This window comes from Hyaena hyaena, unplaced genomic scaffold (assembly GCF_003009895.1).
Source record: "Hyaena hyaena isolate Hyena2069 unplaced genomic scaffold, ASM300989v1 scaffold_187, whole genome shotgun sequence".
Lineage (NCBI taxonomy): Eukaryota > Metazoa > Chordata > Mammalia > Carnivora > Hyaenidae > Hyaena > Hyaena hyaena.
In genome coordinates this window covers 867,790-893,067 of record NW_024080820.1, presented here as the reverse complement: position 1 = coordinate 893,067, position 25,278 = coordinate 867,790, and the positions used below count along the sequence as shown (strand labels likewise).

Here is a 25,278-nt window from a genome sequence, read left to right as displayed (position 1 = left end):
TATGTTACCTCACCTACTTCCCCAACAGGATTCTTACATGCCTCCCTGGTGACCCCACAATGAGAGGCAGCTATAAGGGAGCAGGTAGCTAGAAAACCTGTGGTCCAAATTTGACTCTATTACTCACTTGCTGTGTGGTCTGGGGCAAGTTCTCCACCTTCTCTGTGCTCCATTTCCTTACCTGAGAAGTAAAGCAGGGTTAGCAGTACTACCTACCTCAAAGGACTGTTTTGAGGATTAAGCACATCCACATATTAGAACATATTAAAACTGAATAAGCTCTCAATAATTGTATTGTAGTTATACTTTTTACTGATCGATGAACTATTATGATCACCGATTCTCTTTCCTATGAAGAAGAATGAAATTTATTTTGTTTTTTGACCATTAAATACACTCATCTTTTAGAGTGGCATAATCGGCAGGGAGGTGTTTGATGTTCCTGGCTCCTGTTTCTTGCTGTGTCACTGAAAACCTGATGAGAACTTATTTTTTAGTCATTCCGTATTGTATTGCTTTTAGTTTTCTCTGCTTGCTTTACTTGTGCTTGCGCCTCTCCTTTTGTGAACAGTGATATTTAACATCGATTTCCAGGGGAATTAGGGATTTTAAAAATGTTCTTATAAAGAGCAGCGAGATATTTACAGGAAAAATGCTATGTGGACAGAAGGTGATATTGAGTCAGGATTCAAAGGTTCTAGCAAATATGAAAAATATATGATATGAAACCCAGTTATTAGGAAATACATTTTTTTAGTAACTGTTTCCCCAGATGTCCAGAACGTCTAGAAACTGCAAAGTCTTGTGTATTGGTTTCTAAAGGGCACTTCCAGATATCTTGTTGAAATATCTCATGCTGTTGTGTGTGAAGATTTGTGCTTGTGGGGAATTGTGAGTGTACTTTCTTCAACTGCTCTCCCAGCACAGTAATGTGAAGGGGAAAGTCGTGTGGTTACACCCTGGTTTTTTTTTTTAAGTTGTGCTTCTCCAAAGCAGATTTTTGAAGCAAAGGATAATAAACATGAAATACGATTGGCTTCTTGAATCTTCTCTGTGGCAGAAGACACTTGTTATTAGATTGACAAAATTTTCTTAACTTGGATTTTAGGACAAAGAAGGTGGTTTTATGGTCAGAGATTCCAGTCAACCAGGCATGTACACAGTCTCCCTTTATACAAAGTTTGGAGGGTAAGTAATCAATCAGTCAAGCCCCCACCTTCTCTCTCTCTCTCTCTCTCTCTCTCTAAGAGTTTTTGTATGAAGTTCCTATGTAGTTTTTATGGATTCCTAATTTTCAAACAACAAGATGCATTTCATCATTAAACAAGAAAATCTGACTTGATCTCTAAAATCTAGCCTGCTTTTCTATTCATATTTCTTTATGTCCTATACTTGGTAATTTTCCTTATAGTTTTCCATATATATCCACTGAGAATGTCTATGGAAATGTGAGGAACATTCAAGAAATAAGTACTGTGTGCTGCACTGAGCACTAAGGATGCCACAGTGAACAAAGTAGACAGACCCTGCCCTCCTATAGCTTAGCAGGGGATTCAGACAAGCAAACAGGCAGCTGTGGTAATGCATGAGGAAGTACCGTGCTCAGAGAGCAATGTGTGTATGTGTGTGGGGGTGGTACGTGGCCCAGACACATCCGAGTTAGTCACCAATATTGTCTAGGGACATCTAGATATATGGGCAGTGGAGGTAGAAGTTGGAGGGAAGGGAGAGTGTTTCTGACTTAAGAAACTGGACCCAGAATTGAGGGAGGCTATGGTGAGTTCCAGGAACTGACAAATGCGTATTTTAGCCAGAATGGGAGGGGTGGGGTGAAGAGAGGAAAGAGAACCCTAAGAGATAAAAGTCGAGGTCAGGTCATGTCACTGTCGAGGAGCTTTATTTTAAGAGCAGAGGGAGTTCTCTTGAAAGAATTTTTAGCAAGAGATGACTTGAGAAGATCTGTGTTCTAGAAAGATATCTAGAATATAATTTGCACATTTTTTAGAAGTCAGTTCACTTTTAGAAGTGTAAGTCTTTTAGACATTTGCACGTTTACATCAATAGCAGGGACAAAAAACGGTAGCCAGCTAAGAGCTATTTTAAAACTTTTAACTGTTGGTAAATGGAGTTGGTAAATTTTCTCTTTCACAATCTCATGCAAGGGGCAAGTACGTTACCAATGACCACTTTAAAATCTTCCACCTGTTAATGTGAAAAGTGAAGCTAAGAAGAACATGGGGAAAAATAAAAGTTGTGCAGAGACTAGAAGGGGCCAAATGTAGAGACCTGTGGTTTCTTGGTGGAAAACATCTTAAGAGTGACATTACATTATTTCAAAGTGGTGCTAACACATTTTGATTTTTGTTTCAGAGAAGGCTCGTCAGGCTTCAGGCATTATCATATAAAGGAAACAACAACATCCCCAAAGAAGTATTATCTCTCAGAAAAACATGCATTTGGTTCAATTCCTGAGATCATTGAGTATCATAAGCACAATGCAGCCGGTAAATGATCTATTAAAACGTTTTTCAAATGTAGGGTCGGGATTAAAATGGTCAGACATTGTGATGAGTTCTTCCTTGAACAGTTTTAGTTTGTAGTTAATTGTAGATTGTGAATGATTTAAAATGATTGCATATTAAGGAGGTGATATATACAGAGTAAAATAGGGTACTATTAAGTCTCATAAAAGGCTGTCTTGGGCTGTCTGGGTGGCTCAGTCGGGAAGTGTCTGACTGTTGGTTCGGCTCAGGTCATGATTTCACAATTTGTGGGATTGAGCCCCGCACTGGGCTCTGTATTGAAAGCATGGATCCTGCTTGGGATTCTCTCCTTCTCTCTCTGTGCCTCCTTTGCTCTCTCTCTCTTAAATAAAGGAACTTAAAAAAATATTTTTTTAAAAAGCTGTCTTAACCTCAGGACATGAGTTATTCTTACTGTGTATGATGAATATTCACACTCCCATGGCTTATACCCTTGGTACTGACAATGACTCCTTGCTTGACCAAGCTTTAGTCAGGCTCCTGAACCATCCTCTAGACCCATTTGTGCACTTTCTTGCAAGATCCAGTTTTAGCAAGAACCCTGCTAAGTCAGTTTCACCAGAACTCCCACCCTGGATATCCGCTCACACTCAGTATCTGATCAGGTTCCTTATTTTCCACTGGGTGATGTCCGGTCACCGTGGCTTGGATTCAGCAAGGTCCTGTTAGATTGGTGTATCCCAACCCCCTTCATTGCCTGGAGTTCCTTGGAGTAATTTTCCATCCACAGACCCCCACCCTGCTCCTTGGGTATAAATCCCCACTTGCCCATGCTGTATTTGTGGTTGAGCCGGACCTCTGTCGAACTGTAAAATCCTATTGCAATGGTTCCTATACCAATCACGGTGGTCCTGAATAAAATCTGCCTCACCACCTTTACAGGTGTCATTGGATAGTTTCTTTTCTTTAACAGTACTAAACTAAAAGCTAAGATAGGTCTATGTCAGGGTTGTCACAGAAGCAGTCAGACAAGCCCAGGGTTTAGGGCTACACTAGTGACTTCTCAAGACTAGGGTAATCATGTCCTGGACAAGTTTTCCATCTTCTTGAATATCTGCTATACTTACTACCAGAGTGGGAACAAACCAAACACACAAACCGGAATCTCCATTGGTGGCCATTTTCTCAGATAATGATAAGGAGCAGTTATTGAGATATAATTTAAATATCATAAAATTCACCCATTTAAGTATACAGTTGAGTGGTCATTAGTGTATTTAGAGTGGTTCCAACTATCACCATAATCTAAGAACATTTTCATCATCCTCAAAAGAAATACGGTGCCCATCACCTGTCTCCCCCCACCCAGTCCCCACCCCACTGCTGGCCTTCTTTCGCCAGTGCATCCCTTGGCAACCACTAATCTACTTCCTGTCTCCTCAGATTTGCCTATTCTGGACATTTCTGACAAATGGAATCATACAATATGTGGTCTGCTGTGACTGCTGCTTTGACTTAGCATAATGTGTTTAACATTTGTCCATGTTGTAGCCCGTATAAATGTTCCATTCCTTTTTATTGACAAATAATAATCCACCGTGTTAATTTCGTTTATCCATTTGTCATCATTCATCAGTGGGTGCACATCTGGGTGGTTTCCACATTTTGGCTTTTATGAATAATGCTGCTATGAACATTTGTATACAAGTTTTTGTTTACAAGTTTTTGTTTCATTTCCCTTGGTTACTTACCGAGGAGTGAATTTACTGGGTTATACGTTAAGTCTGTGTCTAACATGTGAGGAGCTATTTTCATTATCGATTTATCCCCCAAAGAACTTTTACTTGTCTCTTATTACGTTACTTTCTTTTTCAGCGTTCATGTTTCCTTATTTCCTTCTTTTGTGTTCTTATATAAGAACTCTTACCTCAATTCAGTCATGTAGCAAACAAGAATTAAGCGCCAGGCACCCTGCCTGGTTCTAGGGCGTCTGTGGTAGACCAGAGATACTGATTGCCCCTGTGTCTGTCACAACTTACCATCTGGTGGGGGAGACAGAGAAGTAGGTGACACTTTAATTGTATGTGACCCTTTAATTTTTTCTCCTAATGTTTATTAATTTTAGAGAAACAGAGAGACAGAGTGTGAGCAGGGGAGGGGCAGAGAGAGAGGGAGACACAGCATCTGAAGCAGGCTCCAGGCTCTGTGCTTACAGCTCAGAGCCTGACGCAGGGCTCGAACCCACAAACCATGACATTATGATCTGAGCTGAAGTCAGACGCTTAACCGACTGAGCCACTCAGGCGACCCATGTGACACTTTAAAGTTACTATGAGATATGCTGTAACTGAAGAAATACAGAGGGAAATAGGAGAGGTATCTGCCATTTCTTCTTCTTTAGTTCTGTAAGCAGCTTATGTATGTTGAAGGGTTTACCCTACCTCACTGATTTCCAGTAGTCGCTATTACAGTTGTTGATATTTTAGAGCCCTCTATTTATGCTAAGATTACTAGTATAGAGTTATCAAGGTGAATCACTTTAATTTTTAATAAACTACCTTTAAATCCCTTTCATAGTTCAGATCTCACTGGAAAACAACATGAAATAATAATTGATAACTGTTAGAAACCTTTTAACATTTTTTTAAAATGTTTGAGAAGAGAATAGTGCTAGCAGAGAGCTTGATAAACACTGAGTATTTATTTAAGTTCATATAGTTATTTCTGAGAGAAAGTGGGGGGTGGGAGGTAGAGGCGGAGAGAGAGGGCGAGAGATAGAATCCCAAGCAGGCTCCGTACTGTCAGCACAGAGCCGGACCCAGTGCTCGAACTCACGAACCATGAAATCATGGCCCGAGCCAAAATCAAGAGTTGAACACTTAACCAACTGAGCCGCTCAGGTGCCCCCCAAAACACTGTAACGTTAAAAAGCAACGTTTGTTGAGTGAATAAAAGAAGCATTTCTATCTTTAAAAGTTTTTTATGTTTTGTAAAAATGTGAAGTGGTCAACTCAAAGTGTAGGATTATCTTCCTCCTGCCTGCCTTCCTGTTTCTATTTTTCGCTAGCATATAGCAGAGTGCTGTCTGTGCCTACAGACATGAGCGCTAAGTGAATAAATGAAGGGACTTGATACAGGCGTGTCTAAGTTCCGTGCTTTGCCATGTAGAATGACTGAGAATGAATTGAGCCGCCCTGCTTTCTCTGACTTCAGGACTTGTGACAAGGCTGCGGTACCCAGTGAATGTGGAGAAGAGCGCGCCCACCACTGCAGGATTCAGCTATGGTAACGCATTTTGTAGCTGCGTTTTTCCTGGCTAATTTTCCTTGAAAAAAATCCATCACCACAAGACCAATTTAGATGTTTAGAATTCCGCATAGTAGAACTGTTTTTATAGTTGTATAGTATGAGGTTTTTATTTTATTTTATTTTTTAAAATATTTTTATTTATTTCTAGGAAAGAGAGAGAGAGAGAGAGACAGCGTGAGCAGGGGAGGGTCAGAGAGAGAGGGAGATACAGACTCTGAAACAGGCTCCAGGCTCTGAGCTGGCAGTCAGCACAGAGCCCGACGCAGTGCTCGAACCCATGAACCACGAGATCATGACCTAAGCGAAAGTCAGACGCTTAACCGACTAAGCCACGCAGGTGCCCCTAGTATGAGGTTTTTAGATGATTGTACTCATAGCCACGGTAACCCTAGATTTTCTGTTTTCATCATTATTCGTACTTCAGCAGAAAACTTTCTGTTGGTGAAAAATAAGCATTGCCACGATATTTCTAAAATAAACCAAACCCTTTCCTGGTGCTTACAAGCCTTATTGGTTACTCCCGGGAAAGTAGGGATGGAGGTAATAAAGAAAGTGTCCACTTGAAGTCTGTTGCTTCCAGCAAAAGCCTTTTAAACAGAAGATTAAATTCTTTCCAACCTGATGTAATGGGGGAAAAAACCAAAAAAAAAAAAAAAAAAAAAAGAAACCGAGAGGGAAGAATGCTAAAGGAGGAAGTATTTGATTTTTTTTTTCTAAGTACCTTTAAGCTCTATTATTATTAGCTTATTCAGCATCTTGTTGCTTTCTGCAGTTCACTTGGCTTGGCTTGTGACGGCTCAGAAGGGAGTCCATCCTCCCCAGAGGGTAGAAAGCCACCATTTGCAATTTAGATGCACATTGCAAGTCTGCTCCATGTTTTACTGGCAGTTGTATTATCCTGTAACTTTGACATTGGCTTTGGGTGTAGTTTCTTTGTTTTGTGCTGATTCATACTGTGTTCTCCTATTAATGTTATCACTTTCTCCCTCTGTCTTACAGAAAAATGGGAAATCAACCCTTCAGAGCTGACCTTTATGAGGGAACTGGGGAGCGGGCTGTTTGGAGTCGTGAGGCTTGGCAAGTGGAGAGCTCAGTACAAAGTTGCAATCAAAGCTATTAGGGAAGGTGCCATGTGTGAGGAAGACTTTATAGAAGAAGCTAAAGTGATGATGTAAGTTACCCTGTTCTTGCCTCACTCCAACGGAGACCCCTGCTGGTTTCTTTTCCAATAGTAACTGAATGTATGCATGACTTCCCTCCCAGGAAGCTGACACACCCGAAGCTCGTACAGCTTTATGGCGTATGCACCCAGCAGAAACCGATTTACATTGTTACGGAGTTCATGGAAAGGGGCTGTCTTCTGAATTTCCTCCGCCAGAGACAAGGCCACTTTAGCAGAGATATGCTGCTGAGCATGTGTCAAGATGTGTGTGAAGGGATGGAGTACCTGGAGAGAAACAGCTTCATCCACAGAGATCTGGTAATCAGAAACCACCGATATTCCCATTCAGTGGCCAAGTTCCTTTGTGACGCTGGGGCAGCGAATGAGCAATGATGTATTAATACCCACTTTCTGTTCTCAGCAGTGTTTCGTCATTATCTTTAAACTCGGTAAATTTAACATGCCTCATAATTTTAACAGAAAAATCTTTATAAAATCTAATACATCTAATAATTACATAGGCAATTGTATAAATAATATAAATAATACATAATTGCATAGGTGATTATTTCTAAGCAACTTACCATGTATTAAGTACTTGATCTCCATAAGAATCTCAGGTGACAGCTGAGACTTCTGATCATCATTGTTTGTTGTGGAAGAAAATTAGCTTGAGAGACCTGAAATGTCTTGTATATGGTGATACATGGGGAAGCTAAGGGTTGACTGTCACTAAATCCCAGGCTCGTTCCCACCTCACACACTGTAAGCTAGAACAGAAGATAGAACAGAAATCCTTGGCTTATTTTCCTTCTTTCTCAAATCACTGTGAAAAGATGGAGGCCCGTGTTAACTCCTCAGAATACTAGAAAAAGGACTCTATTACTGGTTCTAAATTATTGTGATGAAGATACTTCTTAATTTCTCATCTCTCTCTCTGTCTCTCTCCCTATCTCCTCTCTTTCTTCTTTTCTTTCCTTTTTTGTTCTCTGCTTACTCTTCTCAAATGCGTCTATTTTCAGCATGTTGACAGAACTATGAGTTCCGGTTAAACCTTAAAGGTGATTCTTTCACCAAAAAGAATGTGATTTTCCACCTGGGACTGTTTTCCATATTTAAAGTGTTGTTGTTGTTTTTAAGTAGTGCTGGCTTCATGACCAGCACAGAGCCCAGTGCAGGGTTTGAACTCACAACCCTGAAATCAAGACCTGAAGTGAGATCAAGAGTCAGAAACTTAAGTCAGAAACTTAACCTTAACCAGCCAGGGGCCCCTTCACACTTTAGTTTTAACTTTCTTGTCATAAAGCATGGATACATTTCTTCTAGAGTAACAGCAAAGCATTTACAAAAATTTAACGATCGTCTTAAACAGGCATTGCTTTAATAGGTATTTAATACATATTGGCTCATTTAATCATTATAGCAACTCTAAGAAGTAGGTACTATTATTATTTTCACTTTGCAGATGACAAAACTGAGGTGCAAATAGGATAAAGTAACTTATCAATGGTCAAGTAAACTGTGGAGTCGGGATTTGAACCTGGGGAGTTTGGCTCTAGAGTCTACACTATAAGCACTGTGCAGAAACCATCTGTAGTTTTAGGGCATAATAAAGAGCAGAAGATTTGTAAATGGAAGACCTAGATTCTGTTTCTACATCTGCAAATTGTGGGTGGGTTAGAATACTGGTTTGCTCTCAAGACTGGTTCCCCCCGCAGCTTTACTGAGGTATAATTGACAAAATTGTGTATATTTAAAGTATACAGCATAATGACTTGATATATGTATACATTGTGAAATGACTATCACAGTCAAGTTAATTGTATCCATATCTCACATGTGATAAGAATGCTTAAGATTTAGGGGCGCCTGGGTGGCTTAGTTGGTTAAGCGTCCGACTTTTGCTTAGGTCATGATCTCTCGGTTCGTGGGTTCGAGCCCCGCGTCGGGCTCTGTGCTGACTGCCAGCTCAGAGCCTGGGGCCTGTTTCGGTCTGTGACTCCCTCTCTCTCTGACCCTCCCCTGTTCACGCTGTCTCTCTCTCTCTCTCCTAGAAATAAATAAAACATTAAAAAAAAAAAAAGAATGTTTAAGATTTAATCTTTTAGTAAATTTTAATTAAACAATAAAGTATTAATTATAGTTATCATGCTATACATTAGATGCTCAGAACATAATGAGTTTCATATTTTTTCTTCAGATTCCCTATATAAATGACGTCATACAGTATTTGTCTTTCTGTTGGGCTAATTTCACTTAGCATATTGCCTTCCATGGTCGTCTCTGTTGCTACAATAACAAGATTGTTTTTTATGGCTTATTCCTCTGTGTTTGTGTGTGTGTGTGTGTGTGTGTGTGTGTGTACACACACCATATCAACTTTATTCACTCATCCTTTGGCGAACAGATTATTTCATATCTTGGCTATTGTGAGTAATGCTCTTTTGAATATGGGGGTGCAGACATCCCTTTGAGGCTCTGATTTTATTTCCTATTGTGTATATTTAGAAATGGAATTGCTGGATCATATGGTAGTTCTATTTTTAATTTTTTGAGTAAACCCCATACTGCTTTCCATAATGGCTCTACCAATTTACATTCCCATGAATACATTCCCATGTCTTTTTCTCCTCTTTTTCCTCATTGCCAACTTTTGTTATCTCCTGTGTTTTTGAGAATAGCCATCTTGACAGGAGTGAAATGACATCTCATTATGCTTTTGATTTGCATGTCCATGATGATTAATGATGTTGAGCCCCTTTTCTTATTCCTGTTGGCCATTTGTATGTGGTTTTTTTTTTTTTAGTTTTTTAACGTTTAATTTATTTCTGAGAGGGAGAGAGAGACAGTGTGAGCAGGGGAGGGTCAGAGAGACAGGGAGACACAGAATCTGAAACAGGCTCCGGCTCTGAGCTGGCTGTCAGCACAGAGCCCGAACCCACGAACCGTGAAATCATGACCTGAGCCAGTCGGATGCTTAACCAGCTGAGCCACCCAAGCGCCCCATGTGTTTTGTTTTTTTTTAAACGTGTATTCAGGTTCTTTGCTCCTTTTAAAAAATTGGATTATTTGCTTTTTTTTGGTATTGAGTTATATGATTTCTTTATGTATTTTATGTGAAACCTCTATTGGTAAAATGGTTTGCAATACTTTCTCCCATTCTGTAGTTTTCCTTTTTATTTTGTTGACTGCTTTCCTTTGCTATGCAAAGATTTATAGTTTGATGTAGCCTAGTTACTTATTTCTGCTTTTGTTGCTTGTGCTTTTGGTGTCATATCCAAAAATTCATTGCCAAGGCCATGTCAAGAAGCGTTCCCCTGTTTTCTTCTAGTCCTGGATTCAGGACTTACATTTAAGTCTTTAATCCATTTCAAGTCAATTTTTGTGTATGGTGTAAGATAAAGGACCAGTTTCATTATTTTCATGTAGATATCCAGTTTTTGGCCAGCACCATTTATTAAAGAGACTGTCTTTTCCCCACTGTATGTTCTTGGCCTTTTTGTCAAAGATTAGTTGGCCATCTATGCATGGGTTTACTTCTGGGCTCTGTATCCTTTTCCATTGGTCTATATATTTGTTTTTGGGCTAGTATCATACTACTTTGATTACTGTAATTTTGTAATGTAGCTTTCAATCAGAACGTGTGATGCCTCTACCTTTGTTCTTCTTTCTCAAGGTCGTTTTGGCTACGTTATATCTTTTGTAGTTCCATATGAATTTTAGGATCTTTTTTTCTGTACGAAGGAATGTGCCAAAGGAATTTTGAAAGGGATTACATCAAATCTGTAGATTGCTTTGGGTGGTATGGATTTTTTAACAATATTAATTCTTCCAACCCATGAGCAGGGATAGCTTTCCATTTGTTTGTGGTGTTTTCAGTTTTTTTCATCAGAAGTTTTTGAGTTTTTGGATTTTTGCCTAAGTTTATTTCTAATTATGTTATTGTTTTTGGTGCTATTATGAATGCATTTGTTTTCTTAATTTCAGATGTTTCATTGTTAGTGTATAGAAATGCAACTGATTTCTGTGTATTGATTTTGTATAATGCAACTTTATTGAAATCATTTATTAGTGCTAATGTGTTTTGGTGGAGTATTTAGAATTTCCTTCATATAAGATCCTATCCGTTGCAAACAAAGACATTTTTAATTTTGTTTTCCAATTTGAATGCCTTTTATTTTTCTTGCTTTATTGCTCTGTCTAGGTCTTCTAGTACTATGTTGAATAGATGTGGTGAGTGGACATCATTGTCTTGTTCCAGATCTTAGAGGAAAAGCTCTTAGCTTTTCATTGCTGAGTATGATGTTAGCTGTGGGTTTGTCATATATAACCATTATTATGTTGAGGTATATTCCTTTTACACCAAATTGTTTATAGTTTTTATCATAAATGGATATTGAATCTTGACAAATGCTTTTTCTGCATCTGTTGAGATGATCATGTGATTTTTATCCTGCATTTTGTTAATGTGGTATGTACCTACACATATACCACATTTATTGATTTGTATATGTTGAACCATCCTTGCATCTTGGGGAGGAATCCCTCTTGATCATGGCATATGATCCTTTTAATGTGCTGTTGAGTTCTGTTTGCTAATATTTTGTTGACGATCTTTTTAATATCTGTGTTCATTAGGGATATTGACCTGTAATTTTCTTTTGTTTTTCTTTTTTTTTAAATGTTTATTTATTTTTGAGAGAGAGAGAGTTAGTATGTTTTTGTTAGTCATACACACACACACACACACACACACACACACACAGAATCTGAAGCAGGCTCCAGGCTCTGAACTGTCAGCACAGCTGACATCCCCCTGACGCGGGGCTTGAACTCACAAACTGTGAGATGGTGACTTGTGCCGAAGCTGGACACTTAACCAACTGAGCCACCCAGGCGCCCCTATAATTTTCTTTTCTTATAGTGTGCTTGTCTGGCGTTGGTGTCAGGGTAATACTTACCTCATAAAATGAGTTTGGAAGTATTCTCTCCTCTTCAATATTTTGGAAGATTTTGAGAAGGATTAGCGTTAATTTTTCTTCAAATTTACCAGTGAAGCCTTCTGGTCTTGGGCTTTTCTTTTACAAGACTATTTTAAAGATTACAACATATGAGTGGGGCAAAGGACTCTGTAAAATAGAAGATGTGATATATATAACATTCCTTATTCTTATTATGCTTAGCAATGATAAAGAACTCTCTGTCATATTGAAAGTTGTGAATTAAGCACCTTCCTCTTTTTTTGTACTTTCAAAACTGATGAAAATCGAATGCCTACATGAATATGGCAGACTACATCTGTCCATACAGACCATATCTTGGTGAAAGCAATTTTGATAATTTTGTGCTTATGATGTTGACATCACTATGGTAGGTTTGTGTCACCCCTGAAGGGAAGATTCTGATGCTTCTGTCTTTTGAGCAAAGAATGTTGTTGACCATAGAATGAAGGCATCAGATTGCATCTCCATAGCAAGATGGGGCAAATCTGGGTAACTTTAGAAGAGAAGGGTAACTCTTAAAATGCATTCAGCAGGAATAATCTCATATAAGTGGAATTGCCACAGAGAATAAAGTGCTAGAAGCTTCAGGAATAAAAATGCACCTGGGTGCACATAGGTGGTTCAGTCGGTTAAGCATCTGACTTTGGCTCAGGTCATGATCTCATGATTTGTGAGTTTGAGGCCCCCTTCAGGTGAGCACAAGCCCCGCTTCCAGTAAGCACAGGACCCGCTTTGGATGAGCCCTGCTTCTCTCTCTCCTTCACTCTCTTCCTCTCTCTATCTCTCTGCTTCTCATGGAATTCTGTCTCCCTCTGTCTGTCTCTGCTCCTTGCTCACTCGTGTCCTCTCTTTCTCTCAAAAAAGAAAATGCATCTTAGTTCATGGGTTATGGCATTAAAAATATTGTTACCATGTTTTCCTTCTGAGAAATACTATCTTTTTACCAAACTGTTTTCTCGAGTCTTAAAGAATGGGCAAGAAAATATAAATTAAATCATCCAAAGTTGTATTTGACCAAAATTGTATTTGACCAATGTATCATATTACAGTATACTAGAAACATTATGAATGACAAAGCAAACTATGTTGCCCATGGCTGAGGGTTTTGGTTTTTTTTTTTGTTTGATGGAGATCAGGATGACCAATCACTGAGCAAAGCTATTGGGTAAAAGATCAATTACCTATCAGTTACTACTTTTGTTTTTTTGTCATTAAACTCACCTAGCGAGAGCCTAGATTAAGGACTTCCCAGAGATGTCATTAATCGGGCCGCCTGGGTGGCTCAGTTGGTCGGTTAGGTATCTGACTCTTGGTTTCAGCTCAGGTCATGGTCTCAACATTTCGTGAGACGGAGCCCCACATCAGGTGCTGACACTGCAGAGCCTGCTTGGGAGTCTCGCTTTCCGTCCCTCCCCCATTTGTGTGCATGTGCACGCTCTCTCTTTTTCTGTCAATCTCGCTCTCTCAAAATAAATAAACTTAAAAAAAGAGAGATGTTATTATCAATAAGGAATCTCACAGTTTAATAAAATAGAAATGGGAGGGGGGAAAGCAGGTTGATCTTATTCATTCTCATTTAGGTCTGACAATTGGTGAAGTCATGTAATAATGCCTTGTTGCACATTTGACCTTCTGTCCTGTCTTTCTACCCATTTTTTCAAATATATGTTTGAGACATATCCGCAGGGATAAGAACAATGTATAAAGAGACATCTCCACCTTCTGTGAATGTTGACTGGGCTATATTAAGTTTCATATAAACAATTTATATTTTTCTACTTTGTAACTATTATACCATTGCAATGTTGTTTTCCAGGCTGCCAGAAATTGTCTAGTAAATGAGGTGGGAGTTGTGAAAGTATCTGATTTTGGAATGGCCAGGTAAGGCTGAGTCTATGTGAACATTTTCTATCAATTTTGGATTAAATTAATGACACTGTGACCTTTGAAAGAACAGAAATCCTGACTTTTTCTTTGTAGTTTGACTCTGTCAACTTCTTTTTCTGAGCCCTATTTAAGAGCTGTTTTTAAACCACATCTTTTGTTCTAGGAGCAAAATATTTGTAGCACCCATCGTTTTCATAGAAAGACTAATTGCTTTTTCTGCCTTTTAGTGTGTCTTGGATGTAAGGCAATAAAATAAATTAGATTCTGTATATTTTGAAAAATTTCTTTGCTGAAGGTATCCATTTTACTGTTACCTTGGGCTTTTCCTCAGGTAAACAAATTGTTGAGAAATTATGACTTCTTCATGCTTCATTATGTGGCTTCAGATGATAGTCACATTAGCTTGTAGAATTAATAAGTATGGGAATAATGTGCACTGAGGAAGCAGAAAGGAAATCTTGTTAGCTGTTCTGCCATAAATGAATTCATTAAAAAGCAAAGTGTACATTGTGATGTTAATAATTCTCTCCACTAGGTGGTAGTATAGCACGTTAAATATGTTACTTTCATTTTTCCTTGGCATAGGTTAGATTTCTAGAAATCTTTTGTTTTCACAGAAAATGTGTTGAGGGGGTAAAGTTCTTAGAATACCCAAATCTGCTGTGTTTTTAGTTTCTTAATTTTGATAATTTTAAGAGAGTGTTAGGAAAGACCTTGAAAACACAGTTTGTCCTTTTCCTCCTCTCTGTCCATCGACTCATCCGTCCATCCATCCATCCGTAAAGAAATTAGGTGCCTACTGTGTACCAGGGTGTTAGGCTAAACCGGAGCAGAGAATAAGCCATGTGGGACCCTGCCCTCATGCAGCTTATATTCAGGAGGAGAGAGACATAAACCTGAGAGAATCACGAGAAAGGGAAGACACAGTGATGTGACAGAGCAGGGACCAGTGCACCGTGACCTCTGGCCCAAATGTGACCCAACACCTCTTTGTTCAGCTTGTGAGCCAACAGTGGTTTTCCAGCGGTATCGTGTCATGATTTTGATCTGTATTTCCCTGACGTTGAGCATATTTTCATGTGTCTGTTAGCCATCTGGTTGTCTTCTTTGGGAAATGTCGATTCATGTTGGAAGACCTCTTTGAGACCAGAATATTTGACTTGAGACCAAAAAGACAGAAGTAGCCAATTAGGTAGAAATCTGAGGATAAAATATTCCAGGTAGAAGAAAGAGCAAATATAAAAGCTTGAAATCTGGGACAAGCTTGGCATGCTGAAGAAATCGAAAGAGGGCCAGGTGGCTGGCCCGGGGCCACAGCTCAAGGAGCAGCTGTAAAGGCACAGAAGGAACAGGCCATGCAGACCGAGTTTAGTTCCTAGACAGGGCAGGACTGCTGCCTGTCAGGGCAGTGCTTACTCTGCTCTTTCTATGCTTTTTATGAAGATTTTCTCTGACGGGCAGCCCGCCAGCTTCACATGTTTGGCTTTCAGAAAATCTGTGCTTTTGCATCAGCGCCTCTAAAATCCTCATTAACCACTGAATTCAGACTCCCCTCACTGACAGACAATTCGATCCCGCCCATGGTGGCATCGTTACCATCTTCATCCATGCAGCAAAGGAAGTTTGTGCAATTATTTGAATGTTTTCTCATGGAGCCTTTTGAAATTAACTTGATATGTTCATACAATACATAAATGCATTCCTCTTGTAAATACATACTGAACCCATAGCAGAAAGGGCTGAAGTCCCCGTGTTCACCGCCCCGATCAAAGGGCCTTCCCAGGTAGCCACAGTCATCAGTTTGTGTGTGCCTTTCCAGAAGAACATAAGTGTGCTTGCATAGCAAAAATTACGTAGTATTGTTTTGAGTGTGTGATTGTGCATGTGTGTGTGTGACAGATGTCATGGCCTATAAATATATACTCCACCATTTACATATGTCATTTTGCAATTTGCTGTTTTCATCTGTTTAAATTGCACTGTTGTGGAATTGTGGGGCTACAAGCACGAATGTCTCCAGACTCTCTGCACCACTTCCTTTAGAGGAGCTCTGCTTTAGATGTTTTACGTGTGGGCCCTTTGGGTTAAATTCTGTTTAAAGAACAAAAATTGCTTACCAAAAAAAAAAAAAAAAAGTTTGCTAACTCTTTTATTGTGTTCTGCTTCTATCATAAAAAAGAAAACACACAGAAAAACAAAAGAGCAGATACTAATGTTACAGTGTGCCCATCTCAAGCACATAAATGAAGCTCAGAGGAAGATGGAAATCACCAGGCGTGGCCACTGAGGCAAACATTTAGCTTCAACCGGATGCCTGTTGGACTTCAGTCAACTGTGTTTTTGATTCTAAGAGGAAAAAAAATTAAAGAACGTGTACAAAATGTAGATCATGACTCAGAGGCGTAAACCTATGTTGTGTCTTACTTTAGGTATGTTCTGGATGATCAGTACACAAGTTCTTCTGGTGCAAAATTTCCAGTGAAGTGGTGTCCACCGGAGGTGTTTAATTATAGCCGCTTTAGCAGCAAATCAGATGTCTGGTCATTTGGTAAGAACATGGTCCGTTTTTCCTCGGCTCTGCTCTGAAGAGGAAGTGGATGTATCCTTGGGTAATCCTTCTCCTTCCTTTTCCAGGCGTTTTAATGTGGGAAATATTCACTGAAGGCAGAATGCCCTTTGAGAAAAACACCAACTATGAAGTGGTAACCATGGTTACTCGCGGCCACCGACTCTACAGGCCGAAGTTGGCATCCAAATACGTGTACGAGATGATGCTGAGGTGTTGGCAGGAGGTAAAGATTTTTTCTGTGCTTGCTTTCTGAATCTCAAAAACATGTAGGGATCTGGGCTTGGTAGACTAATAACGTATAGTCTAACAGCCGAGTGAGTGAGTGCACGTTTTGTATGATTTCGAACTCTAGGTGAAAAGCCAGCCCTCTCAAATCAGATCTGAATAATGGAAAGAAGAATGAGAAGACATGGAAGAGGAAAATAATTAAGATAATAAATTCAGGCTGCCAACCCACTCCCAAGTAGAAATCCTGTCACAATTGCCTGAGTTAGCAACTCAGGGAATAATCCTGGAGAAGTAGCCCTTCTTTCACCAGACTTCTTGTGTTGTTGGAGTATTACTCTTTCACGAGAGAGGGGTTCTTTCTCCAAACCTCGACTTCCCCAGATCTCTTTACTTACAGTCTTTGGAAGTATTCCTTCCCCATGTATTAAAATGTCACCTCAGAGAAGAGATTAGGCACTAAAATGACTTTTCAAAGATACTATTAACTTAGATGTATCATGTGCTAGGCACTGCACCAAGCCTTTCAGATTTAGTTCTCAAAAGAACCTTTTGAGGTACAGAGACTTTTACTGTGACCACTTGGTGGATGAGAAGACCAGGGCTCATGAAGTTGACATTTGTCTGAGGCCACTTTGCTACAGAGAAGCAGAGCCCATGCTTGGTCACTTAACTATAATGCTTCCAAAGAGCACTGATTGACATGGGAGTGGCCTGGGCAGGAAGTGCCACTGGGGGTGGGAAAGGACAGCATGAGCAAAGGTAAGGCGGTGGCAACAAGTGTGGTGTGTGTATGTGAGGATAGAGATTGGTCTGATAGGATAGAAAGCCCATGTGAGAGTTTTTGTGGGAAATGAAATCGGGTAGCAAGGGGGGGAGGGGCAGGCTCTAGAGGGCACTGTGAATTAGCAGGACTTGATTTTGCAGGTGATAAGGAGCTCTCTTAGCTTCCTGAATGGAAACACAAAAGCAGTGCAGTAGAAAGGTTTGTTGAGGGATGTGTAGAATCCAGTAGACCCATGTGGAGATGCCTGCATGCTCTAGTACCAGAAAATCAGTGTCTTTCACTAGCCTGCTCTGTTATGTGAGTTTGAGCAGTGAGAAATTAGTTTTGGAATGGATTCTGAATCCACAGCGTCTCTTTGATTTTTAATTGTAGAAACCAGAGGGAAGACCTTCCTTTGAGGATCTGCTGCGCACGATAGATGAACTAGTCGAGTGTGAAGAAACTTTCGGAAGATAAGTGATGGTGTGATCTGTGGCTTCCAGATTCCAAAGCATTGGGAAGAAGTGGCACTTTGTGGCTAACTTTTAATTTATTTAGCACTCGGACATGTAGATTGTTTTGCTTATATGAAGTGGAAACACCCAAAGCCTTTGCTTCTAGACCAGCCTGAGCTCTGAGACTGAATCTTTCAGATTATGGAAACGCTGCCTTAGAGATGGTGATTTAAAGCACTCACTTTTATCCATTTCACAAGTATTTGAGTGCCCACCATGTGCTAGGCACCATGCCCAGACCCCAAGTTTTGCCCTTTTTAGGGTTGTACCTGGGGCCATCTTAGCTGGTGCCAGTGAAGGTCAGGATATTTGGGAAGAGATAGGGAGTTAGGGCCTTGTTCCAGCAACCCATCTCTTTCCTTTGACGTCAGCAGAAATCTGGGCCTGAGGCATTGTCTGGAATGTGGGTTCTGGAAGAATCAGGAATCCATCTTGGATAAGTAGCCTTCTTTTGTTTTGAAAACATCTGTTTTTAAGACTGCCATTAGTATTACATTAAAAATATTTTTATGCTGTATATATTGTAAATATATATAATATATAAAGATATATATTTATAAGAAACATGAGTTGTCTTTTAATTCAAATGTTTAATTCTGTAACATATGAGCTTTCCTTTTTAGGACTAGGGACTGCACCTTGCAGCTGTCAATTTCTTTTCCCTCAGGGATCAAATATTCCTTATTGGATAGAAAAAAGTCTGGATCCTTTTGCCATTAGTATTTCTTCTTCCTTTAGGCAGACATGTTTGGGGGGGCCTGTCCAATTTAAGCCCCTAACCAGGCCCATGTTTGGGCTGATTGACCCCACCCATGGTATCTGTCACAAAAAGGAGTTAGGTAAAAATTGAATTAGGGGTAATCAATCACTTTTTACATCTTGAGAATCTGCACCAGGACAGAAATGCTGTAAGTGTGGAGGTGCTGAGCTCTGGGGCAGAATGATGAAGTGATGTTCACAACAAAGCCTGTCTCCACTGCAAGCAAGAGCAGGAGCGAGTTCACGTTCTGGCAGAGAGACCAGGAAACATGGAGAGAATGGTGTATTGAGCCATCTCGCAGATGGTTTTCAGGAGACCTGGTTGGACTTGGAGTCCTGGATCAGTGAGATTGTCTACAATAGCCTTATGGTAGACCCTGTGATGAAGTTTTTGTGAGTGGGTTTTTGGCCATTACAGTCTCTGACGAAGACACCAGCTGAGGTGGAGACTTCAGTTTTCCTCATGAGCCCAGGGAAGAGAAACAGTCTCTTGTCAGAAGCAGAGGTCATGTGTTTGCCCCATACATTGTTCTTGGTATTATGGGAGTAGAAAGCAGAGAAGCACCCAACAACACACAGGGCCTTTCTTTAAGGAGTTTTGATCCCTCTGGGGCCTGCTGAGGTGTCCCCTATGCCACACGTGTTGTGTGAACATGGAGAGCTGTTGCTGGCTGCTCTGAGTAGTGCCTCCCTGTGACCCTGGAGGGCCTCTCTTTCCCTTCGGGTCTGTCTGTCCACTGAGAGCTATCCTTCTGTTTCCTCCTTATGATGGAAAAAAAATTATCATAAATCTTGTCACTGTCTGTTTGCCACCTTCCTCCTCATCTTCCTGTTTAACTGTACCCCCATCACAAAAACATATGTACCTTTTAACTGAATTGTAGCTCATTCAAGGAGTTGACCATATTCGTTATACTTGGGTTTGAGTATGGTTGTTATATCTTTCTCTTCACCTTGACGCCTCCCCACCCCTCGCTATCCCTTCCCACACTTCCCTGTTCACCTGGAGGGGCTATGCTCAAAGTGCCAGATGGTGTTGAAGAAAATGAGGACAAAATATAGTCCTCATGCTAATCATCATAGAAACTATTTATGTGGAAAACAAGATGGATAACACCTGACGACATTAAGGAAGCTTTTCTTCAAAAATCTCCAAAATTGTCACCACAACTTAGAAGAAGTTGTTGTATAAAAGCATAACTAAGGCAAAAAGTGAAGTAAAAATAGAAGAATCCACCCAGAATGCTTAAAGAGATCTTAATCTGCAAAGCAGGAAATAGGAAGGGCAATGTGAATATGCCATCTTCATTAGAATTCTTCCCTTTAGTTTTAATTCTTGGTTCTATTTTCCAAGAGAATGAAATAAAACTCCTAAGTGCATTTCTTATTGATGTCATTTTTATATTTCTCAGCCATGGCTCAATCACCTTTTGGGTATATTATTGAATTGGCTTTCCGTCCCCACAAAAAAATGAAGTTTCATAAGATGGTCCTTGAAGTGTCAGTACTGAGTGGGAGGACAGAACATTCTAGACTTTATACTTCAGTACTGAGAATCTAATTCTCTTTCTACCACTGTGTCCCTTGTCCTCTCTGTGCCTCCATCTCCTTCTCTGTCCAGAGAAGGAAGTTTGATTTGATGATTTTTAAGGTCTCTTTTACAAAAATGTTGTTGACTTCTTGAAAATGTTGTTTGCTGGAATCGCCCACACAGTTGGGAATGAGGAACCCATAGCAACTACCCTCAGAGATCTGGATGCAGATTATTGAACTTTCTTATGTAGGCCATTCGGTTGTCATTCACACACTTTTCTCTGAGGTTTTTAGAACAGGAAAATAGGTGGGGTTAACTTTGCTCGTGAGAAACATCTTGGGTGAGCTATGATATCAGTTAAAAGATGTGTTTTTGTGACCGAAGCACCGCTGAAGAACAGAAGACTGCTTTGTGTACTCCCCGCAGAAGTACAACATGATTCTTTCCACCTGTAAGTACGATGGCTTTGCAGTCATCAGCAGGGCTTGTACTGGGTGTGTTACTGATTCTTGAGCTCCGGAGGACGGCATAAGGCTTGCAGAATTTTGAGGATCAATCATTTCCCCAGATGTTGTAACAGGGTTTTGTGCATTATTTAACTAACCATTGTAGTGATGTAATTTTAGTAAAGGTTGCTCATGGAGGCTGCAAAGGGAAACAAAATACTGTCCTTAAATCTACATGCATGTATGGAAATGCAGTTTGAAAAGTGGTGTTTTTTAAATTATTTTTAATGTTTATTTTTGAGAGAGAGTAAGAGAAACAGAACATGAGCAGGGGAGAGGCAGAGAGAGAGGGAGACAGAATCTGAAGCAGGCTCGGGACTCCAAGCTGACAGCACAGAGCCCGATGCGGGGCTCGAACCCACAAACTGTGAGGTCATGACCTGAGCTGAAACCAGACGCTTGACCAGCTGAGCCACCCAGGTGCTCCCAGAAAGTGTTTGTTTTTAGAGTGATGTTTAATGTAAAGAACTCAGAGCTGAAGGCCAGGAGACCAAGTTGTAGTGTCTGGATTTGCTGCAGCCATGGAGGGCCACCCTTGACAACTTCTGAGACCAGGTCCCTATCTGTAAAACGGTACCCTCTTTCTGCCCATCTCCCAACAAGATTTCATATTCAGCAGCTAGCAATAACAGGGCCTTCATGATCTCAATTCTGGAGTTGCTTTGGAAGACTGTTCAGTTCCACGTGCAATGTTGAAAATGCCTGTTAATTTAGCTCTGCGAGGGCCTGATCATGCAAAGAATTAAAAAATAAGGACGGTCAGTACTGTCCTTGATTTTAATTTGGAATGACTATGGGACCTAGTTTTAACAAAGCTTGGTCATATCAAATGAAAGCAACCAAAGACCATCTAGCGAAGTTTTTACCTTTCTGATTCTTAAGGGGCAATAGGAAAAATTGATTGACTGCGATTTTTAAATGTCATCTGTTGAAACCAGATCACCTCACAGGACCCAGCACCAGTTGGTAGACTTTGTAAACAATAAACGAGGCTATTCCAGTTGCACTCACCTGAATATAACTTCCTGTCTTGACCCACTCCTAGACAAAATAGGGCTCCCTGTTATCAGAAATGCATGGGAACCAGAGTGCAGCAGAGAGAGCTAAGAAGCAACAATTTGTGTCCCCACTTCCCCCAATGGTAGGACAAAGATGAGCAGTGACTTAACCTTTTTATTAAGAGCTATGTGAGCATCTGTTCTTCATATCTCCTGAGGTCAGAACCAGAGAAAAGGCTGTAAATTACAACAGGGGAGAATTAGGTATATATAACATAAATAATGCTTAAGGGTTGAGACAGGATTGGGTTGTAGGGGATTAAATACGAGACTACCTATTGGTGGGGCTATTTTGACGATTGTCCTGACTGGCCTGGAAAGGCATGGGTTTGACAAACATTCACCGTCTCTTCCAGCATCTGGTAGTTTGTGTGATGGTAAAAATCACCTATTTGCTTCTGCCACAAACCACATGTAGCTCTGGCGCTATTTGCTTCTGTGTAAAACAATAAGTGTTTACTGTTGATAAGAGAAAGCCAAGAGGTGTCTCCAGGCGTATGACTGCTAATCAGAAAATGTGTGTATGTGTTTGCCAGGCCAGAGTTTCCGCCAAATATGTTTGTTGTTTGGAGCTGTCAAAGAAGTCTGGCCGACAGGCTGCTATGAGGCAGGAGGAAATCATTGTAGAGGGAGAGATATTGGTCATACTGAATGGTGGGGGGAGGCTGAGTGAGGTCTCAGGGCACTGCCCCAGTGAGCTCATGTGGTGAAACGTAAGTGGGTGCTGCTTAGGTTTCTACCCATAAGCAGTGGCTCTGAGGACAGACCCAGCCTAGTAAAGTTACTTAGAGGACAGAGCCCAGGGAGAAGAGCCAGGGAAGGGTTTGGAAAACTCACCTCTTCCCTTCCCCTCCACCTCACCTTAACCTAAGTCCTCTGCCTTTCTTTTCTTCCCAATTTATAAAGTAGAAGGGGGAAATATACTGATGTATATGAGTGATTCTTAGGAGTATATGGCAGTGCCTGAAGTATGCACGAGACACTGTTAAAATGTAGATTTCCAGACTTACCTCCACAGTTGGATCTGGCAGTGAGGTGAGGATACCTGATCACATTGCCTTTCTGGGCCCTCTATTTTTTTTTTTTTAATTTTAAAAAAAAGTTTATTTTGAGAGAGAGAGAGAGAGAGGGAAAAGTGTGAGTTGGGGAAGGACAGAGAGAGGGAGAGAGAGAAACCCAAGCAGGTTCCATGCTGTCAGCACAGAGCCTGATGTGGGGCTCAATCCCATGACCATGAGATCATGACCTGAGCCAAAACCAAGAGTCGGATGCTTAACCAATTGAGCCCCAGGCGTAGGGCCTCTGTTTTTAAAGCCCTCTCTCAAACCTTGTTGTATTCAATTTCCACACCAACCCTACCAAGTTAATATCTTCTATCATCACCATTATTATGAATATGAAGACAAAGAGAGTCCTGCATAGCCACCTCCCAGATGGCCCCAGTGTTGTCCACTTCCTGGGGTCACACCGTTTGCTAGCCCTCTCCTTGAGTCTGAATTGGACCTAGCAACTCACTTCTCATGAATAGAATATGATAAAAGCGGTAGAGCGTTATCTCTGAGATTCGGTTTTAAAAAGACTGGGGCTTCTGACTTCGTGCTCTTGGGTTCTCTGTCTCTTGGATTACCAGCTGCCATGCTGTGAGCGTTCTCAGGTGGCCTATAGAGAATCCCTATGAGGAACTAAGGCACCGAGGCCTCCAACAGCCTTGGACGTGAACATGGAAGTGGATCAACTCAACCTGACTACATTTTCATGAGCTTCGTGAACTTGTTGACCTCTAGCTGCAGTCACCCAGCTGAGCTGTGCCTGGACTCCCGCCCCCCTGAAACTGTGAGATAGTAACTTTTTTTAAGCTTCCAAGCATGGAGATGATTTGTTTCCAACAACAGATAATGAATTCAGTGGCAGAAGCAGGGAGAACCATGGACCAAAATCAAACTTGGCCACTTCTGCCACTTTTCTGCCTCAGGCTGGACTTGGTCCTCTTTATCAAAAACAGAGAATGTCTCAATATGGACACTAGGAGATGCATCTTTTGTTTTTAAATCATTTCACTTTTATCCCCCTACGACTGCCCAGAGTCTGTCATGATAATGGTAACTGCAGCCGCCATTTGTAGCTCTGTCTGTGAGACTTCCATGTCTTCCGGCTGCTGAGACCCCCTGTCGTTCCTCAGTGAAGGCCACCTGGCCAGCATCACGTGTATACTTCCCGCCCGCAGAGGGTCAGCGCACATAGCTTCCGGCACACTGTCAGTGCTGCCAGCCAGTCTTGTGGTCACACGTTTCACGTCACAAGCTGGCTCAATGTCTTGGGTGTGATATTTGTGAGCTCGTCGTGAATGTTGAGGTCACAGACAGCGGTCTTCTCGGAAACACTGCTCTGAGACCTGGCAGCAGAGAAGAGTGGTATACGTGATGGCTGCCCTGCCCACCTCACGAAAGCTCATTCCTGGGGTAAAAAACCCCCATATTCTTGCATAGAGCAAACTGTGGCTTCAGGGTGCTGGAACGTTTGCTGCCTGGGGCTGTGCTCTGGCCAAGGCTGTGGTGGGTGGTCTTCAGGGAGGCTCTGCCTTCCCTCGCAACATCCTTCACTCCCCGGAAACGATCTCCCCCAGTGCCCAGCACCCCATCCTGCTTCTCAGGCTTCTAGAATCTCTTCACTCCTTCCACACACCCAGCACTCCTTCAGGCCCCAACCAGGTCAAGCACCATTTTTGTCTTCCACCAAATTTATCAGTTTCCTGTTATATGAGCTAGATACCTGTTTTCTGTTAGTGGCCAAGGAATCCCCTAAAGTTGTTATTTCATGTACTTTAAGGTAAGACCAAGATGATGTCAAAAAGCCAGTTTGGGATTTAATGCAGGGTTGTTAACTTTTTTTGTCAATCCATTCAAAAAGACTGACCTCTCTGGTGTCTATCATTTCTTAGAAGCACGGACATTTTGATGTCAAAAGGAAACAGACACTGGAGTGTTCTGGTAGCATTCCTCTTAGAAGGAGTGTCTTTTTAATATCAAAAGGAGCATATACACTGAACAAGGATAACACCTCAAATGTTATGCACAATATGAAGAGCATAAACTCAGAATAAAGGATAGCCTTCTAAATTGAATAAACATTTTTTTAATGTTTTATTTATTTCTAGGAGAGAGAGAGAGAGAGACAGGGTGAGCAGGGGAGGGTCAGAGAGAGAGGGAGTCACAGATTGAAACAGGCTTCAGGCTCTGAGCCGGCAGTCAGCACAGAGCCCGACGCGGGGCTCGAACCCACGAACTGCGAGATCATGACCTAAGCGGAAGTCGGACGCTTAACCGACTAGGCCACCCAGGCGCCCCTTGAATAAACATTTCTATGAAAAACTCACTGCGTCACTTCTTCCCTCCGTCTCTGGCCCCCTTCCTCCTCCAGGTCTGTCCTTCCTTCCCTCTGTACCTCCTTCCTTCCTTCTTTTCTTACCCTCATTACTGTGAGTTCTTTGTTTGGCATCTGGAGA

General features: G+C 41.1%; 2 protein-coding genes across 4 annotated transcripts in view; both read left to right on the top strand.

The window, feature by feature from the left end:
• The window catches only part of TEC (tec protein tyrosine kinase), a 132,688-nt gene extending 114,236 nt beyond the window's left edge, over positions 1-18,452 (top strand). For all 3 annotated transcript variants that reach the window (XM_039241094.1, XM_039241095.1, XM_039241093.1), the window contains 9 exons: positions 1,109-1,188; positions 2,371-2,504; positions 5,697-5,768; positions 6,792-6,963; positions 7,056-7,272; positions 13,774-13,838; positions 16,274-16,392; positions 16,479-16,636; positions 17,798-18,452. In XM_039241094.1, coding sequence (XP_039097025.1) covers positions 1,109-1,188; positions 2,371-2,504; positions 5,697-5,768; positions 6,792-6,963; positions 7,056-7,272; positions 13,774-13,838; positions 16,274-16,392; positions 16,479-16,636; positions 17,798-17,881 — 1,101 coding nt within the window. In that variant the 3' untranslated portion in view covers positions 17,882-18,452. The remainder of the gene's footprint in view (positions 1-1,108; positions 1,189-2,370; positions 2,505-5,696; positions 5,769-6,791; positions 6,964-7,055; positions 7,273-13,773; positions 13,839-16,273; positions 16,393-16,478; positions 16,637-17,797) is intronic.
• Positions 18,453-20,601: 2,149 nt separating this feature from the next.
• Positions 20,602-25,278, top strand: part of TXK (TXK tyrosine kinase) — a 65,963-nt gene continuing 61,286 nt past the window's right edge. The window contains exon 1 of the mRNA XM_039241097.1: positions 20,602-20,663. Within this exon, the coding sequence (XP_039097028.1) occupies positions 20,648-20,663 (16 nt within the window). The 5' untranslated portion in view covers positions 20,602-20,647. The remainder of the gene's footprint in view (positions 20,664-25,278) is intronic.